Raw genomic sequence first — 21,945 nt, 5'->3', positions numbered from 1 at the left:
TTGATGCACAAGGACACAGGCCTGGGGAGGTCAATTTGCCCGCAGCCACACAGCTAGTGAGTGGAGAGCAGGGCTTGAACTCAGGCATCTGAGCTCTTGTCTCCTGGGAATGCCTCGGCTGTAGGATTAGGTGACTCCCAGGGCCCCTCCCGGTGGAGCCCAAGTATGGAGCAAGGTCCAGATGATTATTACGAGGAGACCAGAGATCAAAGTTCTCAACTAGAGCACTTGCTCCAGGATGTGAGGAGTCCACATGGGCATTCACTCACAGAGTATAATTAAAGACCAGCGTGCTGTTTTACCGAAGCTCCATCATTCAGAGGCAGGGCTATGAAGGATCTCGGCTTGTCCTCTTCTGGACTGGTTCCCAGGCCTTGTCTTACAACTGCCCATAGGACAGGGCACCAGGATTAGGTGGGGAAGAAAATCAGAAGTAAATCTGATCATTCCTGACAGTGGACAGCTACCAATGCATTAGATGGGAGAGGAGGAATGAGGATTTCCTTTGATGATTAGCTAGGATTTCAATGGGCAGGGCCCTGTCCCCCTCTCTCTCTCCCCCTCCCCAAGTGAACATTTGGACAGATAACTTCTGTTTTGCCTATGCCCATGGTAACCAAGTCTCCTTTTTGGTGAGGAGGAATGGGCTTCGGTAAACAGATCTATTTGTGTGACTCCTATTACTCATTTGAAGCAGTGTCACTCCTTTTTCCACTGTGGTCTATGTGTGTGAGTCAGAGAGAGCCTAAACAGGCTCTTTGAATTGATGGCTCACTCCCAGCCTCTCTTGACCAACTGCCAACCTAGCAGGGCGTAGCTTTACCAACAAATCTTTTTTTTTTTTTTTTTTTTTAAAGTCAGACTGATTCATAGAAACTCCTTTAAAACAGAGTGAAAAGAAACCACCCATCACACACCCCAGCACACCAGCGCTGGAAACTTATAACCTCGGGAGGCACGTCCCTCCCCTCACTGCGGTCACATACCTCCAGAAGAGCGGACCAGGCAGCCACCAGCTCCGGCCACTCAGGGCACATCAGTCCCTTGGATCCTCAGGTAGGAAAGCTTTCAAAGCTGCGGGGAAGCTCAGCAAAGTTTCGCTTTCCTTCTCCGCTGTCCTTCTGACCTAGTCATCTAAGCTTTGCTTTTTCTTTTTTTCTTTTGCTATTTTTTCTACGATTCTCTGAATTGGACTCTTGAAACTTCTGGCTAAAAGTGGATACCCAGACAGACCTTTTCTATGAGGTTCAGACAAATGCCTTTTGATGGGGGTTGGGAGACTCGTGCAATTCAGCAGGACTGGGCTGCGGTTATGCTTTGCAGTGACCGGGTTCTGCTCCGGAGCAGGGACTTTGGAACCCACCAGGGTATGATAGTCTTTATGGAGGAAACACTACATACCTTTGAAAGGGCATCCTGACTTGCCAGATGTGTTCCAGGTTGTCCGTTTTGATTCAGATTGCTTCAGGACTGGAGTTGTTTCTCTTGTTGGTTGTTTGCTGGTCTTTTTTGGATGGTGGTGGAGAGATAAGTGCTTTTCAGTTTACTTTTGCTATTGTTTTTACAGTTTTTTACTACTCTTTCAGCTTGTTCATTCACTTCTGCTTAAAATTTAGATCTTTTTTTTTTCCTCCCCTCAGGATGGAAGGAGGGGGTTGGTTTGTTTAAAGAAAACAGAGAGGTGGGGAAGTGAATATCAACTAGTGTTTTTCAAATAAAATGCGGGAGAGTTTCATTTGGTGCAAATCAGCCTGATGTGGATTCCAGAGCTCCTTCTCTCTCCTTCCTTGCCAGATAGAGGATGTGGACAGGCAGGAGGGAAACTGGATTTGGAAGAGAAGGTGGGGTTGGGGAACTTCATCTGCTCCCATAAAAAATAAAAAAATAAAATAAAATAAATATTGAATGGCTTTGTGCTTCCACCCCCAGAAACAGCTGAATTTTAGTGCTGAGTGAAAAGATGACATATTAGAAACAATAAGATAATTTTTTAGGTGGATGCGGAATTTTTCCGCATGGAAGGCGGTGATTGTTTTGGACTATTCATCTTCTCACTTTTCCAACATGTGGTTGTGCGAATGCAAACACTCGGGCTAATCATAAAGTGAATCTGGAGGGAAAGGAAAAAGAATGATTTCTATTTGCTTTTGTTTTACATTAGCATTTTGCTTGAGGTGTGGCCCATTTCAACATAGATACTGGCTTTATTTTTCCCTACATAAACAAGACGAGGGGAATGACAGGATTCAGCTTGTCTGACAAAATTAGGCTTTTCCTTTAGAAATGCCGTTCGTTAGAAGAGAAGATTTGAATGTAATCAGCCTGTGTACATTGTACAGACAAGGCGCCTCGTAAAACTGCCCTCGAGGGGATGATTAACTAAGTGCAAGGGAAACTTTTCAAGATGCAGGGAACTCCCACATTTGCTTAAAATGTTTATTATTTCCAGATTACATGGATGTGGATGAAGGGAAGCCATTATTAAGTTGATAGTAGTGGTATTCTATGAATCTAGTACGGACCTTCTTGTAGTTCTGTGCAAGTTAAAACTATAAGCAATATTGAACCAGTCAACAGGCAGAAAATACTGACAAATCTGGGGATATAGACCATCCTGAATCGCATTTTTTTTTGTTTTTGTTTTTTTTTTTGTGTGTGTGTGTGTGCAACATTTCACATTACACTGTAGCTCCCTAAGTGAGGAAATATGCTGTATGTTATTTCCTGGAGTCTGAGGGCAATTTTGAATTCCTGCTTTCCTTGCTGCCTCAGAGAAAGAGTGAGGGAGCTCCTTAGCTGCAGGAGTTTTTCTGGATTTCAGCTGTAAGTCTTTGAAAACACTGAAATGTGAGGGTTCTGTTTTCCCCCTGCTGCCTCCCACCCTCAGAGGCGGATTGAATTCCACCACAGACTCAGAAGAATGGGGCGGGGGTGGAGTGCTGTCTGGAGGGCTGCAGGACATCCGGTCTGGCGTCCTGGTCAGAGGACCCCCCAGATTTCACATTGTTTGAGGGCACTACACTGTCCTGGGAGTTGGCAGAGGGCCATCAGGGGCCAACCCGGAGCAGACCACATCCCAAACAGATGCTGGCTGCCTCCCAGGAGTACAGGGCACATCTCTGAGGAAAGGAAAAGCATCCCTTCCACTGACCAGAAAGACTTACTGTGACTTTCTCAACTCTTCCTGCTTCCCTCCGGAGACCAGCTTAGGCCCATCCAGGTCCTGGGGGGAGAAAGAGCGTTCTAGACTCCAAGGGGCCTTGAGTAGGCTCTATAAAGACCCTGGAATGCAGACCCTCTTGGCTGGGTCTGGGGGCTCTTGGGGCCTCAGTTGATGCCAGATGCACTGGGATCAGTGGAGAGAGAGCAGTCAGAGACCTAGAAGGCTTACAGATGAAGCAAAATGTTTTTCTATAGACTCCTCAGAGCCTGGTGGGGAGTATATCTGAAAAATGGCCACAGGAAGGACACAAGGCAAGTTTAGTTATGTTCTATCTTGAATTTCGTGCATCAAATTCTCAGTTCGGGAAGGATTCTCAATTTGAAGAACGATTTATTCATTCTCCTACCACATGCAGAAATCCTATTTTTTACCCCTCCTTGGACAGATGGCCACTTTACATTCCCTTAAAATATCCAGAATAGGGGAGCTCCCTACCTCAGAGTGTGCCTCTGTGGCCCCCCACCCCTGCCCTGGCACCACATTGCTAGATAGCTCTAATTACTAGAATTTCTTAAATTCAGCACAAGTGGCATCTCTGTAACTTCTATACTTTGTTCATACTTCTGCAGTCCTGGGCCTGCAGAAATGATCTATTCTGTATTTGTAGTTTCTCTACCCAGTGCCCTTTATCCTCTAAACACTTAACAATATTTAATGGTAAAACTTGATGGGTCAGTATTATTATTAATTTTATTACTATTACCTAAGACTTAGAAATAGCAGGAAGTGTTTTTAAAGCTTTGAAACTATACATGTGTCAGCCATACACACATGATTTGATTCTGAGGTATTTCATTTTCTACACACATGAATATGGCTTTGTCTTTCACTTACCACATGTATGTACATGGCTGCCTAACACAAAAGCTTGGAGACATTTAGGACTCTTGGATGTGCACACTCAGAGGGACACACCCAGTTTGCTACCCACGAGGTCATGGTTAAATCAGTCCAATACCAGAGACGCAGGCTTCTAACTTGGCCCTGTTGGGGTGATCCTATAACTTGGTTTATAGTTCCTGTAGCTCACACCTTCACATTTTTACCATTTTACCATGGGGCCCCTGTCATGATAACTACAAGAACAAGCCGACAAACCATTGTAACCCCAGACTGATTGCTGGCCTGCAAAATGGGTCAGTCCTTGATCTTTAGCTAGTGTGGATTTTCTGATCATAAATTTCTCTTTTCCAGTACTCTTCCTAGTTTTGCTTAGATGATCCTGGACTTCTGGTCAGTAATCAAAGGAACCCAAATATTATTCTGATTAGAAGTTTACTTGAATTCACAATTCCTCAGCCCCCAAACACATATGTCTGGAGACCACTCTTTGTAATACTTCAGTCCCCAGTGTCCTGAATGGGTAAAATAATTTCTTTTAATTTAACTGGGGCATCCACTGACATAAGCATAAAGATAAAAGTACAAACCTTTGTGGAGATCGCTGTTTCTCTCTCTTCCTTTTTAAAAATATTTGGGTCAGCGTTTTCTTCCCTTTTCTGGTTATAGGCATTTTCCTAGAACTAAAATGGACTCCTTTGCTCTTGGTGCTGGGTTTTATGTGGATGTGGCAGCTTTTGTATTTCCTGAGTCTGTTTCATGAATTCTCCCTCCAGTGGGGTCATTAAATTTGAGAACATAGGCATAGGTTGAAAGTGGTGGCAAGAATCTCAGGGCAAACGCAAGATGGCTGAATAGGGAGATGGAAAGGGCACAAGGCAAGTTTGTGGTCTTGTCCTGACTTTGCCTTAGGAGCATGGGCAAATCCCTTGTCTTCTTGATTGAAGGCACTGAACTGGATGGTCTCCAAGGCCCCTCATGACTTTGAGATTCCAGTGTTCCGGGATTTTATCATTGCGTTTTGAGAAATCCCTCGGTTCATGCTAATAGTTTAATCCATAGGAATTGGTAGAAAAGTTAAATGAGGCATCCTGTTGCATTGCAGGGCATTTTCCAGAGGACTGAGGGCCCAGGCAGCCTCCTCTGCTCATCCACTCTGAGATTCCTTAGGCCTTATCATCAGATAGCAATGAGCATTTCACCCAGCTCTTGGAAGACAAGGAAGAGGTTTGGTTAATAAAACATCCAGGGTGCCAGCTCTGATGAGAAGAGGCACTTTATATAAGCCTGTTAAGATACGGACAACAACAAGAGATTCACCGATGACCAAACCAGGTTCAGAGAGAAACTGAGCTGGTCCTGGGAAAGGAGCTCCACCCTCTTCTCTGAGAGGGAGACCCTGCAGCAGGAGGGTGCGGCAGTAAAGGTGTGGATGAGAACGAATAGGAGGGGAGGAGAGAGGGATCAAGTGCAAATGCTTGGGTTTCCTTAGGCCTAGATGTGGAGGGAGAGAAGAGGTGCCCCTGGAAAGCCTTAGAAGAGGGAGAAAGAGTGAAGTGGAAAGTGAAAGACAGGGAGAAAGCCAAAGAGTAAAGGAGAAGTATGAGGAGGATTCCACTCTTATTCCTCCTGCCCCCGTTTTTTAAGTAGACTCCACGCCCAGTGTAGAACCTAACATGGGGCTTGAACTCACCATCCTGAGATCAAGCCCTGAGCTGAGATCAAGAAGTGGAAGCTTAACCAACTTATTTCCACTTATTTCCTTCCCTTCTTGTCTGGGGACCCCCCCCCCCCACCCAGTGTTTCAGAACAGTCCGTAGTGCCAAATATTCTTTTCCTCGTCCCCTTTGAAGAATCTTTGTTGCCCAAGGAAAAAATATTGGTCAATACATGCTCTGTGTCATATGAATTTCCATTGGATATTTATGCCAACAGAGCAGTGATCTCCCTTGATGCTTTCCCTCCTTTCAGAAGAGTCAGATCAGAGCTAGGAGCAAAATGAAGTCCTTGATCCTTTGACTTCTTTCAAATAATCAAAGGTCCCTCCCTAGGGGGCTGATGATGGGGAACTGGAGAGAGGTTTGCTACCCTGAAACAGTGAGTTGGGCTGGTGATTGCGTTCCATCTTCCCTCTGTGGGATATGGCTTTGGTGGGGAAGGGACCCTGGTGCTGAGGGTGGGGCCAGGACAGAATGCTGGAAGCACATCTCAGAACTTGCACTGTGGGGATCTGGTTTGGGCTTTTTGGTGGCCAGGCAAGCTGACTCTGCTGGTGGGCCTCCTCAGCTGTATGACAGAAAGAAGCAGCTGCCCTTGGCACCTTTTTGAGGGGCTGTGTTGACCCTCTGATTGACTAGGAGCTGGTGGGAGGAAGAGAGTGAAGGGTAGCTCTGGTAGAGGTTCTAGAATGTCTGCAGAATCCTGAGGCCAATCCGGGAGAGAAAATCATGCTGGAGTGGAAGAGGCCCCGGCATGGAAGATGGGAGATTGTAGGCTTGGGTTCTGATTCTGGTTCAGCTCCAGGGAAGGTCCATTCCCTCCTTTGTTCAGGGATCAGACTAAATAACCTCGATGCCTCTAAATCCCTAAATAACCAAGTGCCCTCAAGAGCAGGAGCCCCTGCCACCCACCCAGAGCCTCTGGTAGCAGGCTGCCTCCGCCCTGCTCCACAGGCTGCTGGGCCGCGGCTTTGCTGGGTGCAGCATGTTGTCGCCACCTACTGTCGACCCACCCAAGCGCCGCCAGGCCTGGGACACACCTTGATTTTCCTCCCAAACCCTGGTTTTTGTCTTGGCAATCTCTCCCTTGAAGACGTCCTGGTGGCCAGAACACTCCTCTGGTGTCAGAAGCAGAGGACAACTGCAGCTTCTGTCCTCACCCTCGGGGGACACCACCCAGTGGCCTGGCCAGCTGCGGTCTGGGGGCGTGGGCTGGCAGAGGCATGAGGCCCAGGTCTGGCCTGAGCCTTCGCAGATGTTGCCAGATCCACCCCCTCCTTGGACAGGAAGGGAGGACAAGGGGGAAATGAGAGAGAGAGAGAGAGAGAGAGAGAGAGAGAGAGAACGGTTATTCTCCTTGGGAGCATTTGCAAAAACAAGGTTCATTCCACTTGTTTGCCTTTAGCATAAGTGTTGGACCTCAGATTCTGCCAGAGAAGCTAAAAGCCCATTTTGCTGGCCTGGAGCCTCTCATTTTAAAGGAAATCAAAGAAAAAGCAACAACCTTTTGATGAGCCTTTGCTCATCAGTCATGAATCCTCACACTAGCCCTCTGAGGTCTATAGATGGCAGTTAAGAAGTGTTGGAGTCAACAAATCCCCTCAATGTATACTTTAAATATCTTACAATTTTAATATGTCAATTATACCTCAACAGCACTGAAATGAAAAAAAATGGTGGTGCAGGATTTGAACCTGGCACCCATGCTCTTTACTACTATGTACTCTTATCTCCGTAGGAGCCACCAGCCAGAGGTATGAGATTTTCCCAGAGTCAGCAGTAACTCAGAGGCAGAATTTTTTTTGAGATTTTGATTTTCTAATAGGTGCTTCCCTTCCTTCCTTCCTTCCTTCCTTCCTTCCTTCCTTCCTTCCTTCCTTTCTTCCCTTTTTCTTTTTTTTTAATAGCAAGCTTGTTCCTACACTCCCCATCCCCTGGTTCTTCATCCCTAATTATGCGAGAGTCTGTGCTAATTTATACCAGTAGCAGATACACACTACTCTTTCTATAATACCTCCATTTATTATTGATAGACCACATTTGGGAGATGGAACTCCCTTCTCCCAAGACCATGAAAAAATAGTTGTTTTCCCTGGAAAAATGTAGTTACTTTTGTGGCTTGATGCCTGATATCTCTCCTGCTCATAAAAACTGCCCTGTACGTAAAAACATCAGGCCCCAGGATGACGTGGATATGGTGAGGTACAACCTGAAATTCTTTCCTTCCATACCAAACATCAGATATCCAGAGGCAGGAGGAAATGCTCCTTTGGGATCCTTTCTCTCCCCCTGTTTCCCACGGAGAAATTAACATCCCCTTCTCCTACCCCTACGTAAAAACAATATTTAGAATGGAAAGTACGCCCGACAAAAAATAACAATAACAATGGCCAGAAAAGCTCATCCAAGGTCTCATCCACTCAACCTGCTTTTAATCCCAGCCTTTTCCTCTTCCAGATACATCCTCTCTGCTCCCAAAAGAGAGTGTTTCCTTTTCTGCTTTTGTGTTTAATGGACATCCACTTTGCCAACCCAAATGATCCTCGATGGGACACAGACACATGAAAAACAAACTGACCAAAGCAAAATGATACTGAGGTTGAGACCATAGAAAGGCGTTGGTGCTGCCACTCTACATGGTGTCCTTAAGGAGAAGTGGCAGCTGCTGGGTGTCACGCTAGGGAGATGGCACAGAGATAGGGGCTGACTCATGGAGCGCATGTGATCAGGGGCAGCTTTGTCTCTCATCTTTTCTCGTGCCTTGAAGGAAGCACCATGTCTTTGGTCAGATGGTGTGAGACAACTTTTTTCAAAATTTACAGTTTTCCAGAAAGAGATGGAGATTTCGTAATCGGGAAAATATAAATCAATGAGAAGAGAGAGTTGAATAAAATCTAACGGTTGAATAAAATCAAGACCGTGTTATGATGTGATTGAGATTTGGGGATCTAAGGTGATGTCCTTTGGGTAATTCTCTGGTAACCTGAAAGTTCTGCTGAGAAGGTGACCATTCTAGGAAAGGTGTGAAGAGGCAGCTTTAGATTAAGGGCAGAACTAAGATCAAGAGTGTTATTTGCCAAGAGCAAATTCTGATTCATCGTCAGAAGGACTTTCTGGTGGGAGGGTCTTAGCAAGTAGTGAGCGCCCTGTTATTGGAGGAGTTTAAGCATAACTTAGATAGATCTGTGGTGTAGGTTTGTAGTTGAGATTCATATATTGGGAAGGAATTTTAAGGCCCCTGTTCTCAGTCCAATGATTCTATAACTTAAAGAGATAGAAAAGTTAAATCTGCTGACAAATTAGTTTTTAGAAATTTAAGGTATTTTCTTTGCATCTACTTATTTCCTCTTAAATAAAAGGCAATATATATATATATATATATATATATATATATATACTATATATATACACAGTATATACAATATATATATTGTATATATATATATATACACCCTTGCGTATTAAAATGTCAAAGTTACTCAGGAAATATTCATATGTTTACAAAGGCATTTATATAGGAATATGTAACACAGAGTTTGCATTTAATAAGATGCAATAGTAGTAATGTATAAATAATTTCTACAGAAATAATGTAAGTGGTAATATATAATTTCTAGTAGTAATTCTAAATTAATGTATAAATAACAATAGTAATGTATACGTAATTTCTAAAAATTTTAAGGACTAAAGTTCATGTATGTAAGACAAAATTGCCTTCTTAATAACATTTATTTGCTCACCGAATGGATGTTTACTTGGTACCTGTCATAGATAAGACTCTCTCTTCAGAAACTTAGAATCTTAGGGGTTGGTAAGCCAAATATTTCCAAAAGTTTACCAGGCAGGCTGCCACTAGTGGTTTTAATAATAGGATAGTGGGGAAAATGACTACTTCTGACCTATGTATCTGGGAAGGCTTCCTAGAGGAGGCAGGATTTGAGTTTCCTTGAAAAAATTTTGATAGCTCCTGGAGGAAGGACACTTGACAGCAGGGCTGTCTTTGGAAACTTTGGAAACCACATTATCAGCATTCCCAGGGCTAGAGTAAGGTGTTTAGAGCCTCTTGCCTAGTGACTGGTGGAGGGGGTGGTGAAATGTTTGGAGGATTTTGAGCAGAGGAGTGACAAGTTCAGATAATGCAGTGGCGTGGAAGATATGTCAGAGAAGGAGGAGCTCAGAAGGAGGATCCTGCGAGAGGCTGATGCTTGGGCTAGGTTAGGATCTGAATTGGGCAAGGACAATGTGAGCAGGAATTAAGGAATAGATGAGGGATAAATAATAAAGGAAGAACTCATGACCTGACTGTGCTTTGGGCAATAAAATTGGGTTGAGCGGAAGGAGAGACGGGGAATTTGGCAGCTGACTATTACTGCTCTCTTCTCATCAGAGAAGATCGGGTTATCCAAGGCGGTCAGGAAAATGACTAAACTGTCTTCTATCTAGCCAGCTGATTCACATGCTCTCAGAAGGCTCTCTTGCACCATCTGGTAGAGGATGCTTCCACTGTGCCTTTGGGAGAATCTTACCAACTCTCAAATGAATCATGAACATTTGAGCTCTGTGAGACTCCCCCTCTGCCCTTCCCACCCTCCACCTCCCTGCCCTTCCCACCCTCCACCTCCATTTTCTATTATGTTTTACCCTCAGGTTCAGGCTACTTCTTCAGCGATTCAAGCCCAGGATTTCCACTACTTCCTTTGCTGGAGAAGTGGGTTTTTGATTGTTTTATTCTGTTGTATTGTTCCCAATTATTGTGACCTAAACCACTCTTAAAGATATGCATCCCCCAGACTCTGGTAGTGGCTGTTCAGTAAACACACATATTCTGTGGCAGGAAGAAGTTATCTGATCCTAGCTTAACAACTATGGAGCTAAATTATGAACATCTAAACTCCCCTACTGTGTCTTTAGAAGTCCATTATTCTCAAGGTCTGTGCAGTATTCGGTACTCACCAGAAAAGGAAAGGTGTTCACAGGGTCCTGATTGATTTCTCATGGTCAGAGTACCATTAAAAAAAAAGGCAAAGAGGAAGTGCAAGGCAGTCTCAGAACTACGTTTCTTTGATTCTTTCATATTTTAGGGGAGTAGGAAGGTTTTAAGTTTTAAGTGAATGGAGACAAGTGGAGATGACAATTATTCCCCCCCCCCCCCCATATTATTTAGTCATTTACACCTCCAATCACCAGCAATTGTAATTCTCAAGGTCATTTCCACTAACTATAATGATTTTCTTTGGGGAAAGAACTGAATCCAAATCTAGAATGGTCAGCGATTTTGAGGTTTGCATTGGGACTAGGAGCATAAAGAGACTGCTTGTCCTCTGTGGGCTGGGCAATTCGAGAAAAAAAGGAGAAATATGAGCAGGAATAAAAAATGGTGGTGGTGGAAAGGGAACTGGCTGGCCTGTGCATTTGGAAGAAAGAACAATAGAAAAGGGATATCAGAAAGCTGAGGTGTGGCTCTAAGTCTCTAACTTCCTTTTCTCTTAATACTCCATTTCTCCCTAGAGTCCACATTCATGCCTCCTCTACTTTTCTGTTTCTCACGCAGTCCAATGATAGCCCTGAGCACTCCTCTCCCAAGAAGTCCTATTCTGCTTACAGTGATGGGTGGAGAAATGTGTTCCTGGCACCTCACATAGAATAATCAGTGGATGTCCTATTCTTCAAGAACCCTGTGAATGGACTAGCTCTGTGGGCTGGAGTCTGAGAGCTGAAGTACCATAAATGACGTTATGGGAGTTCCCAATAACCAACTGACAAACTGGGACTGCCCAGTGCACCAAATGCTTTGAGGGGCAGGCATTGCACCAAAGTATTCAGGATTGCAATACTGTTATTTTGTACTTCCTGGTTTGAGTTGCCCAGCTGTGACTAAGGGTATGCTTTCCACTGGAGAGTGCCATCCAAAGCATTTTAGAGAGGTGTGAGGAAGTAGCTAATTACTGGTTTAGTGAAACAAATTGCCAAGAAAGAAAGTTGTAGCAGTCAATACTTCCAATGATATGAATGTGCAGAAATGGTCTCTTTTCAGTGCTTTTGTATGATGCAAGATACAGACCAGGGTAGGGAATGAGTCTCCCTGTAAGTTATGCTGCAAGTAGTGGGTGGGTGGAAGTTTCAAGAGCCTGAGGCCTTATTTTATCCCTATTATGTTCTGCTATTCAATAGATCTCTAGACATTCACCTATTAGGTAGTTCTCATGGTTATCTATAAAGATCTCAAAAACTTGCCCTTGTACCCCACCTCTCGCTGAGAGTTTCAATCTGCTGGGGACTCTTTAGGGTCTGGCTAACTAAGAATAATAATCTAGGTCAGAAATTTAAGAAGACTGTTCATTCTGTTTCCAAAGGTGTTGGGGAGGGTCACTGAAAACAATGGAAGCACCTCTAAGCTGACAATGGATGATACTAATAAAACCTGACAAATTGGGGGCAGTGAAAAGATGGAGAAGCTACGTACATTATGCACTAGCTCCAGCTAAATAGCCCCTACTTCTGGCTGGATGCAGCAGCCAAAAGCAGAGGGAATTATGTGTTCTGTATTAAGAGCTCCAGCTAATCCAAGACATTTTCTCCTTTCCTTGGTAGATAGATGTGACACAATCACAGGAACCTAAGATGAAAGAGAGTTACTTCTTTGCTTGATTCTCCCACCCACTCCTCTAGCCGGCAGCAGGCAGGGGAATAATGATCAGGTGGGGCTTCGGTTTAGATCAGGAGTGAGATTCAGCCTTGGTTCTTGAGCAGTGGCAACGGTCTCATTTCATAAGCAGACCAGAGCACACTTAATTAAAATGTGCCACATTCAGCCCAGGGATCAAACAGTTCTCATGTCAGGCGAAGAGAGCCTCCTCAGACAACTGGCCTGAAGGATAAAGTGGCCAGGACAAAGCAGCAGAGCACATGCAACACACGTGGGGAAGTGCCAGGCCCTGGGTAACAGGGGACACTCCACAGCAGGGCACTGTCGAACCTCTCCTCTCCTTCGTAAGGCCATTACCCTCTAGATCAGGAGTGAGATCCAGAGCCTGGGAGTGCAGTGGATGGGCTCAAGTGAGCTGCAGTAAGAAAAGGGTGTGTGGAATGCAATAACAATCAAGTCATCCCAATAGAAAGGGTGAGCAGGAATGAAAGCAATCAGAGGATTACATAGCAAACCAAGGAGACAGAAAGTGCTGCTGGATTCCCAAAAGCATGTAAGGCAGAAAACTCACAGCATTTCTTCTCCCTCATTTAAGAGGACTCACTTGGTGTATTGTATTCTGTTCTTGGCCTCTCCATCACTTCCCTCTATTAGGAGGAGGATGTTTGTCAGTTAGAAGCCAAAGGAATAAAAAAGACATTTATAGGGACCAAGGAAGATCAAACATATAAATTGTTATGTAATATTTGTAATTCCCTAGAGTCAGCCTCTTTCTTTCCCCATGAAGGGCAAGATCAGGATCCAGTGGTGTTGTGAATTTTGGGGGTGTAGGGAGGATGGTCAGGATAGGACTGAGAAGAGTGAGATTTCTCCTGATTCTCAAGGGTGTATTCTTAGTGGTGTCCCCACTCATGGGGCAGGGATTAGACATAACGGCAACTTCTAAGAGGACCAAAATGGTTTATACATACTGCCTGGTGAAGTATGTAGCAGGTATCCTATTACTTGTATTAACAAGGGGTAGCCTGGTGACTAACTGACTTGTTATGTTGACAACAGCTACTCTCAGTTTCACAGACTAATAATGGTAATACTAATAACCACAAGCAAAGCAGCCCCATTAGTACCATGTGGCAGACACTGTGATAGTTTCATGAACATGGTCCATAACCCTTGTATTTCCCTGTATGATCAGCACTGCAGCCCCTACTTTATATAGGAGGATACTGAAAATGGAAGAAAATGACTAGATGATTCTAACTGAAACTGTTTAATTCAAAACCTCTTTTCACTGTACATTAAAGTCAAGCAGAAAATTGTGGAGGTACGCACGAATCTGCAGAAAACAAAAATGAATTTGAATATTTGAATGCGCAGGGAGATTATTAATAGCAGGCATGAAAGCTCCAAGCTCTCCCCTGAGGTGGCAGGATAAACTTCATGATTTTTGTCATTCACAGTGACATTGGACAAATTCCTACAAAGTAGCCTGGGTTGGAGGGAAATACTAGGACTGGAAAGGAAGGCAGGGGCTGTTGGTACAGGTTGGGATAGATGGTGGAAGCCAAAGTCTGACTCTAATTCTTGGCCTGTAAAGAGCAGGACCCCTTCGTGTACGTTAGGACATTCTAGATTTTTTTTTTTTTGAAAGAGCATTCTTAATTTTGAGTACCTGATGAGGAAAGTGAGAGGAGATAAAGGCACTCGAAATGTTGGGATGATAGCATTAGTCTTGCCACTAGATACCTGGGACAGTAGGAAAGTGGCTCAAACATGCTCAAAGCTTCAATTAAATTAGGTGGAGTGAGAGGGAGAAGCGGGACAATTGCAGGATGTGTCCAGCCATCTCCTCCCTAGGTGGGGACATCCACACATCCACCCCGGTGTGAATAACCTCCAGCTCTTTCCTTTTGAAGTCCCTTGAGACTGCATTGCACCGTAACTCTAACTATCTTGGGCATGAAGAAGCACTCCCTCTGCTGTTGACATAAGTCGGAATAGGCACTCCCATGTGCATCCTTCATACTTTCTTAATGATCAGTGGGCTCCCTTCTTCTCCTCTGCTGAGATTATGGCCGAACAGTTGCCCTAGACCAATAGCAGAGTCCCCACCATGAGGCACATCCAGCCAAAAGGCTCAGGTGCAGTAATACAAATCTGAAATGTTTAAGCAGTAGGTAATCAGACCATTATGCCATAATTAGGTTGTTATAATTGCTGAATACCAAACAGCATTATAAATAACAGAAGTTGTGGCTCTCACATTTTTTATATCACCTGGGATCAAATTAGTCGCCTATTCAGTCTATGGGCACTGAGTAATAGCTGCTATTATTCAGAAGGCATCCACATCTATTAATATCGCTGGATGTGCAGTTTGATAGAGCCATGGACACTTCCCTAGTGGAAAATGGGGATTTATATGACATTGTAGCACAGAAACCTGGAAATTACAGCTGTGAAAAGGCCTTCTAAAAATCAAGTCTTATTTTGGTTTTTAAAACACAAACAAAATAAAACAGTAACAGTGATTACATGTGTTTTTTAAAAATTTTTCCCCAAACAGGCTGTATTAGAGAGATGAGTATATAAATACTTGAGAAGCAGAATTATGTTTATATTTAGATATATATAAATAGATGAATAGGCATTTAGGAAACTAGGTTAACAAGATGTTTTCAGGAATTTATAATGAAATTGTGACATGGTTTTTATTGCAACTCCTGATTTTAGTGGACAGTCCACATGTGTGGGAAAGCTGAATTGTCTGATTGAATCTGACAGTAACCTTTTTTTGGCCTCCTTTATCTTCTCTTCTTTTCAGAACTCTCATTGCTCTTTGAGGCATCAAAAAGCCAAGATGTTGGTACTACTGGCTGGTATCTTTGTGGTCCACATCGCCACTGTCATCATGTTATTTGTCTCCACCATTGCCAATGTGAGTAACATGTTCTTTTGTTCATTCATTCACCCAGAAGTTATTCGAATATTTACACAAAGTGCTACCAAGTGCTACACAATCCCTATCCCTCATGAATATACAGTTTAGTTGTGGAAAAAAAATAAACACACACTTGCACTTCAAACAAATAGCAGGAGGATAAAAGCCAATGTCTTTGGCGAGTGACCTTGCCAGGGCTGTAGGCATCAAGAGGCTGCAGAAGGCAATGAGGCTTCTTCAGTCTCCCACAGAACCTTCTCGGGAGGTAGAGCTTGGAGGATGGGCAGATGGGAGGGGTCTCTTAGCAGAAGATGAATCCTGGAAGGAGCACAGGGATGCATTCCGGGCAGGAGTGCTGGCCAAGGTCCCCTGGGAAAAGGGAGAGGCTTTGTTCAGGGCAGAATGGGGACACCTATGTGGCAGGAGCAGAACTTCCTTTCCTTCTTCTGGGAACCTTGATTAGAAGGATAGATGGGAGAGAGATGATGAGAAGCTTTGGTTGCCACACTGACCCATTCAAATTCTGAGTAGCGAGTAGCATATGCAGGTGGAATTTTGAAAGATTAACCTGGTTCCAAAGAATTAGCTTGAGTTCAAAAAGAAAAGGAAGAGAGGAAAGAAAGAAAGAAGAAAGAAAGAAAGAAAGAAAGAAAGAAAGAAAGAAAGAAAGAAAGAAAGAAAGAAAGAAAAAAAAAGCAGTAACAATATGAAGGCAGTAGTAGCTTTTTCTCTCTGAACCTTGAGCTACTCTGACCTCTAGTGGTAGTTTATAGCATCAAATTTGCCTTTGTTGTGCTTTTCTCAAAGAAACAAGACAGCTCCTTGCAGGCAAAAATCAAGGCCAACAATCACTAGACGGGGAAACGGTGGCTCTAGGATCTGTTCAGGTCCATGTTACAACTAAAGGACTGATGGGTTTTGAAGTTCAGATAGGAGAGTTTTGCTAACGTTGGTGGATGTGGGTCATGAGCAAGGCTAATTTAAGAATCTTTGCCCATGAGGCCTCCTCCGGACCTCAGGTTAGCCTTTCTGTGCACCAGCCCCCAAGTCTTTCAGGATAGCAAGCCTGAGAAATGACTTCAGACTGTCCTGGTGGATGCTAGAGTGCTGAATACTGAATTTTCAGCCCCTATATAGGGCTTGGCATACAGTTGTTTACTGAATTGAGGGCAGGTGATCACACATCCTTGGCCCTGTCTTTCCAGCAATGCTCATTCTAACAGGTGCTCTGTGTGGACAAGGTAGGTGTGTGTTTCCCAGGAGAATAATTGCTTTTCTTGGGCTGGGTGGGAAGGGACAGTGGTACCACAGTGAGCCTTGGGAATTACATCTCGATTACTCTTCTACTTTCAGGGGCCCCCACCTCCCTCTGTTTAGATGGAAGTGGCTTCTTGACACCCAAACTCACTGCTATTTTCTTAGTGGTCCATATGCTTCCTATTTGCCTCCAGATGAGCATTTTTTTTTTTATAACACCCATAGTCCCTTACATGAAATGGTCTTTTTTTTCTTTTAATATTTTATTTATTTATTTATTTATTCATTAGAGACACACACACAGAGAGGCAGAGACATAGGCAGAGGGAGAAGCAGGTTCCTTCTGGGGAGCCCAATGCAGGACTCGATCCCAGGACCCCAGGATCATGACCTGAGCCAAAGGCAGGCATTCAACTACTGAGCCACCCAGGTGCCCCTGAAATGGTCTTGATAGAGTGTATGGTTGTGCATACTTAAAACCAATCACCTCATCTAGTGTTTCTTTTACTTAGAACTCAGAATTTTAAGCCACTGTGATTGAATTATTTCATTTTTTCCCTAAGTAACAGGGATGTGAAACCCAGAGATGCTAAGTGATTTTTTAAAAATGATTTTATTTACTTATGAGAGAGAGAGAGAGAGAGCCAGAGACACAGGCAGAGGAAGAAGCAGCCTCCATGCAGGGAGCCTGATGTGGGACTCGATCCCAGGTCTCCAGGATCATACCCTGGGCCAAAGGCAGGTGCTAAACCGCTGAGCCACCCAGGGATCCCAGCTAAGTGATTTTTCTTTGGCCACACAATCCTGCATCTTTTCTCTTGGGACTTACGTGACTTCAGTTTTAGCCGGATCTCATTTCCACCAAGAGATGGGGGGCTCAGCCGTATTTGTGACTCACTACGGGGTATTGCTTAAGATTTGATCCTGACACCAATCTGACAATGCCATTTCTTTTTCTTCAGAAGCAGAGGGTCAGCTTTTGAACAACTGCTTGTTTCCTTTTGGTTGCAGGTCTGGGTGGTTTCAGATTTTCCAAAAGCATCAGTAGGTCTTTGGAAAAACTGCACCAGTGGTGGCTGTGATGATGTCCTGTCCTATGCCAGTGAAGGTATGTATGGAAGGACCGTATTCAGTACCGACAATTCGTGTGATTGGGGAAGCAGGCAGCCTGCTGGGGACGGATCCGTCTAATAACGCTGTTCTCATCCTGTATCCCCAGACGCCCTCAAGGCAGTGCAGGCCTTCATGATCCTCTCCATCATCTTCTCCGTCATCTCCCTCGTGGTCTTTGTGTTCCAGCTCTTCACCATGGAGAAAGGAAACCGCTTCTTCCTATCCGGGGCCACCATGCTGGTGTGCTGTGAGTATCCTGAGGGGCAGGCTCTGGTGTAGACAGGAAAAGCTTTTATGTAGGTCTTACCATGGGTGTTTCTGGCCATTTGGACAGATGACCACATGGCTCAGTGAAGCTGCTTTGGACAATTTTCTCCTCTGATTGTTCTCTTTTTGAGACCCCCTGCCAGTGTTTGGAATAAGTACTGTCACCTGCTTTAAACAGATGGCCATGTTTAAACCTAGGGCTCCCTGGTAACTACCAAGTGGCTGGGCCACATCTGTTGCTAGTGGTTGTATACAAGACACTCGAGGGCAGGAGGATGGGAGTCCTGAGAGAGACAAAGCCACTGCGACAGGGCTTGCCAGCAGTGCTGTTCTCATTCTTCTGCCATTCTTCCCAAACACACGCCATTTGGTGAAAGGCTGTGTTCTTTTGCATTCTGGGCGGCCTGCCTACATATGCTGGGGTCCAGAAGGAAAAGCTGGTTGAGGGACAGGAGGGTCTGTGTTTTTTACTCTACACTTTTAGCTACACAAACCAGTGCAGATGTGAGAACCCAAACACCTCTAGTTTATCAATACAACTATCGAGGTTGGTTCAAGGCATATCAACAAGACTATGGTTTGGGGCTCAATGGCCAGATTTTATTTTCCCAGTGAAATTTCCCATTTTGCTAGTGAGGAAAACAGGATCTTTTAAAAGTTATACAATTTGTTTTCTTGGTTTTAATGTAAAAAAAAAAAAAAAAAAGCCCAAACAAACCAAATGATTTTTTTTCCTCTTGCAGGGCTGTGCATTATGGTCGGGGTGTCCATCTATACTCATCATTATGCCAATGGTTATGGAACTCAGTACCCGAGCAGTCACCACGGCTACTCCTTCATCCTGACCTGGATCTGCTTCTGCTTTAGCTTCATCATTGGCGTTCTCTATCTAGTCCTGAGAAAGAAATAAGGCTGAACAAATTCACAGGGATCTGGGGGGTGGGGAGAAAGAAGCCATTGGATCTGGGCGGGAAGTGGAAGATACTATGCAGGAAAATCCAAGAGTGGGGAGGGGGGGGCGGGGAGGGGAAGTAGGGTGGGAGAGGCTGAAATTCAAACCATTCTTGAGGAGGTTCTCTACTGTCGAGCCCCTGCCCTTGGGAGAAAGTAGTTGGCTAGTAGTCTGCTGCTCCCTTGATGCAGCAGGAGAGCCTCTCTCCAGCCACCAGACTTGGCCTCCAGCTGTTCTCAGTTACACACACTGCCTGGGGCCCCATCGGCTGCCACACCACTGACTCCACTCCTAAGGCTGATTTCTGGGTCTTGCATTGCGGTCCTCAGACCCATTGCATCAAGTTAAAATAGCGGTACAAGTTCCAGCAAGAGCAGATACTGTTTTTGTGTTGAATATGCTAAGCCTGCCTGGAAGCCATCCCGCCTTTCTGACCCAAAGCAAAACATGACATTCCAGTCTGAAGGACCTATACAAGGGCTTTGACTAGTGAGCCATTATCCCTCTTTAGAACAGATATTTAACTCTGTGGAACTCAGTGGTATTTGTGACGAAATGGGAGAAAGAGATATAGTCCTAAGGCCAAATTAGTGGGTTAGTGAAGCCAAGAAAGAACTTTTCACAGTGGAGGGCCTGGGGGATGGTCAGAACCCAGACCAGACCTCACACAGCTGCCCCTCACGGAGACCTCTTGCTATGGACTTTGCTAGGCCTCTTGCTTAAAACCAAAGCAACTCTTCTGGCATTTTGGTAAAGCCCCTAGTGACCAATTCATTGGTGAAAGAACCACACAAATTACAGGACCAAAGGTCAATCTTGTGACAGTGCTACAGTACGGTTATGTTTTTAGGACTCCCTGTCCATGTAGTCAGTGTTTCTTTTAAGAACATATGGGGAGAGAGAATGGACATGGTTCCTTGTAAGATGATTTATTGCTCTCCCTCTAATGATAACTCTTGAGTACATTTTTGTTAATTATCCACATTGGGGATTAGGACTCCTAGGCTCAGTGGCAGTTCTCACTTTGACATGGGCTAGAACTGTTGCCTTTCAGGGGCCCTGCCTATCCCATTTCACAGGTGAGGCAGGGCAATTTTGGAAGCATAAGAAAACACACACAAACCAAAACCAAATTGATCCTTTGGTGAAAGGTGCTATATAATTGTCAAGTATTAAGCGTACTAGATTCCTGTCACGATTAGAACAGAGTGCCTGCATTCCCAGGAGAATCAGAAATTTCCCACAAGATAAATAAAGATATAGGTGACGGGCAGATATCTTCTTTAAGAGAAAAAGTAAAAAGCAAAAACTCTTATGGTGTCCAGTCAGTTGGTAATTGGGCTATTTCCATAGGAGCATTTCTATATAGGACTTAGTAGCAGTATGCTATTCCTGGTTGAGCAGGCATTGCTCTGGCCTGGAGCAGCTATTTCAAGCCATCTCAGATTCTGTCTAAAGGTGTTGGTTTGGGAAGACATTTCCTTTATTACCTGAGAAGATCTACCCCAGGGAGAATCTGAGACATCTTGCCTACTTTCCTCCTAGCTCTCCTTATCCCATTTCTTGCATACCTTTCCTTTTTGGGGAGTTGTTATGCCATGATTTCTGGTATTTATGTAACAGGACTATGACTAAGTATATTGCTCTATGTTCATTCTGGTTAAGGGAATATTGAGGGTAGGCCACCAGATTACCTGGGCTGGGGGTAGAGAGATGGCAAGCAAAAACTGTAGGATGATGAACTTTTTAATTATGATTTAATTATCACATGATTATAGAAGGCTGTTTTATGTTCAGAAGTATACTTACATATCAGATATACCCAAAAGAGATACTCACATTGTGTTGAAAAGTCAAGCTATGACTGGAATGAACCATGTATTCCCTTGTCTTTTACTTTATTTCTGTGACATTTATGTCTCATGTAATTTGCATTACATTGGTGGGTTGTTCTAGTACTGTATTTGGCTTTTTCTTTAATAGATTGATATTTCATATACTATAATTGTAAATATTTTGATACAAATGTTTATAACTCTAGGGATATAAAAATAGATTCTGATTCCCTTCCCTGTGTGAATGTTTTCTTCCTAAAAAATGCAGGACAGTAGGGATAATAATGACATTTATACCTAATGAAGTTGTCAAATCAGTGTGATTTGAACAACTTGGCATTTATTTGAGACATTAAACTACTTTCTGGTAATACATTAGGCATTTCTACAATAACTCTTTCAAGCGAATGAATGTTATTAGGTATAGTTTTAGCTTACTTTAATTAAACCTCTAAAGCAAAAAATAGAACTTCATAAGCTAATACACCAGGAAGATGTTATGGTCTTGAATCAGAATGACTTATGACATTAAGAAATGAGATACTTGTAAAATTTCTTTGAAATAGTCAACACCTCTAATGTGTCTTCAAAATACAAAGCAATTCACAAAGGTATACATCACATTAGCTTTGCAGAAACCAATTCATTGCATAAATTGGGCATATCTGTATGGGGCAATGAGAAAAGGAAAGTTTTACTACTTTCTGCGAGCAATAAGGACTGGAATTAACGGTGGAAAAGCAGAGTGGATACTGTGTACCCTAGCATCATGTAAACACCACGATCATACAAATGGTTTTAATGTGGATTTGGTGCTTTGTCAGTCCCCTGTGGTTTCGGACAATATAACTGCACAGAGTAATTACACAAAAAATACACAATGGAACCTGAAAATAAAACTCTAACATATTTTAAAGTCAGTTAATCAAATTGCATTGATTATTGATACCCTCTCAGAGACCTATGTAATTTCTTAGCCCTCTTCTGGGATACTATCATAAGAGGCTACTTCTCTCCCTTAGTTCTCCCTGGGATTCATTTCTCCTTGTCATTTGCCGAGTCATGGATCAGACCTCCAGAGCATCCTTTCTTCCTTTCCTTCTATAGATCTTTAATCAGAATCTTCAATAAGCTCTCAAAACTACTCAAAGTT

The 21,945-nt window shown here is 43.7% G+C and overlaps 1 protein-coding gene and 1 long non-coding RNA gene across 3 annotated transcripts in view; one reads left to right on the top strand and one right to left on the bottom strand.

The window, feature by feature from the left end:
• LOC112917266 (uncharacterized) overlaps positions 1 to 1,501 on the bottom strand; it is a 45,570-nt gene extending 44,069 nt beyond the window's left edge. Inside the window, exon 1 of one of the 2 annotated variants that reach the window (XR_003234448.2) lies at positions 1,402 to 1,501. This is a non-coding gene — a long non-coding RNA (uncharacterized lncRNA). Of the gene's footprint in view, positions 1 to 986; positions 1,092 to 1,401 lie in introns of those variants that run through there. The other variant, XR_003234447.2, reaches the window with a different exon arrangement.
• EMP1 (epithelial membrane protein 1) lies at positions 595 to 21,027 on the top strand. The gene is made up of 5 exons (XM_025995192.2): positions 595 to 1,056; positions 15,252 to 15,365; positions 17,637 to 17,733; positions 17,845 to 17,985; positions 18,749 to 21,027. The coding sequence occupies exons 2-5, from the start codon at positions 15,288 to 15,290 to the stop codon at positions 18,913 to 18,915; spliced, it is 483 nt and encodes a 160-aa protein (XP_025850977.2). The 5' UTR covers positions 595 to 1,056; positions 15,252 to 15,287; the 3' UTR covers positions 18,916 to 21,027.
• Positions 21,028 to 21,945: the final 918 nt, after the last annotated feature.

Source organism: Vulpes vulpes, chromosome 8 (genome assembly GCF_048418805.1).
Source record: "Vulpes vulpes isolate BD-2025 chromosome 8, VulVul3, whole genome shotgun sequence".
Classification (NCBI taxonomy): Eukaryota; Metazoa; Chordata; class Mammalia; order Carnivora; family Canidae; genus Vulpes; species Vulpes vulpes.
This window is presented reverse-complemented; position numbering and strand designations above follow the sequence as displayed.

Excerpts from the sequence above, each read along its gene's own strand:
- EMP1 (XM_025995192.2), top strand. The coding sequence starts at position 15,288 with ATGTTGGTACTACTGGCTGGTATCTTTGTGGTCCACATCGCCACTGTC. Across the intron at positions 15,366-17,636 it reads TTGTCTCCACCATTGCCAAT|GTCTGGGTGGTTTCAGATTT; the intron begins GTGAGTAACATG and ends TTTTGGTTGCAG. Across the intron at positions 17,734-17,844 it reads CCTGTCCTATGCCAGTGAAG|ACGCCCTCAAGGCAGTGCAG; the intron begins GTATGTATGGAA and ends CTGTATCCCCAG.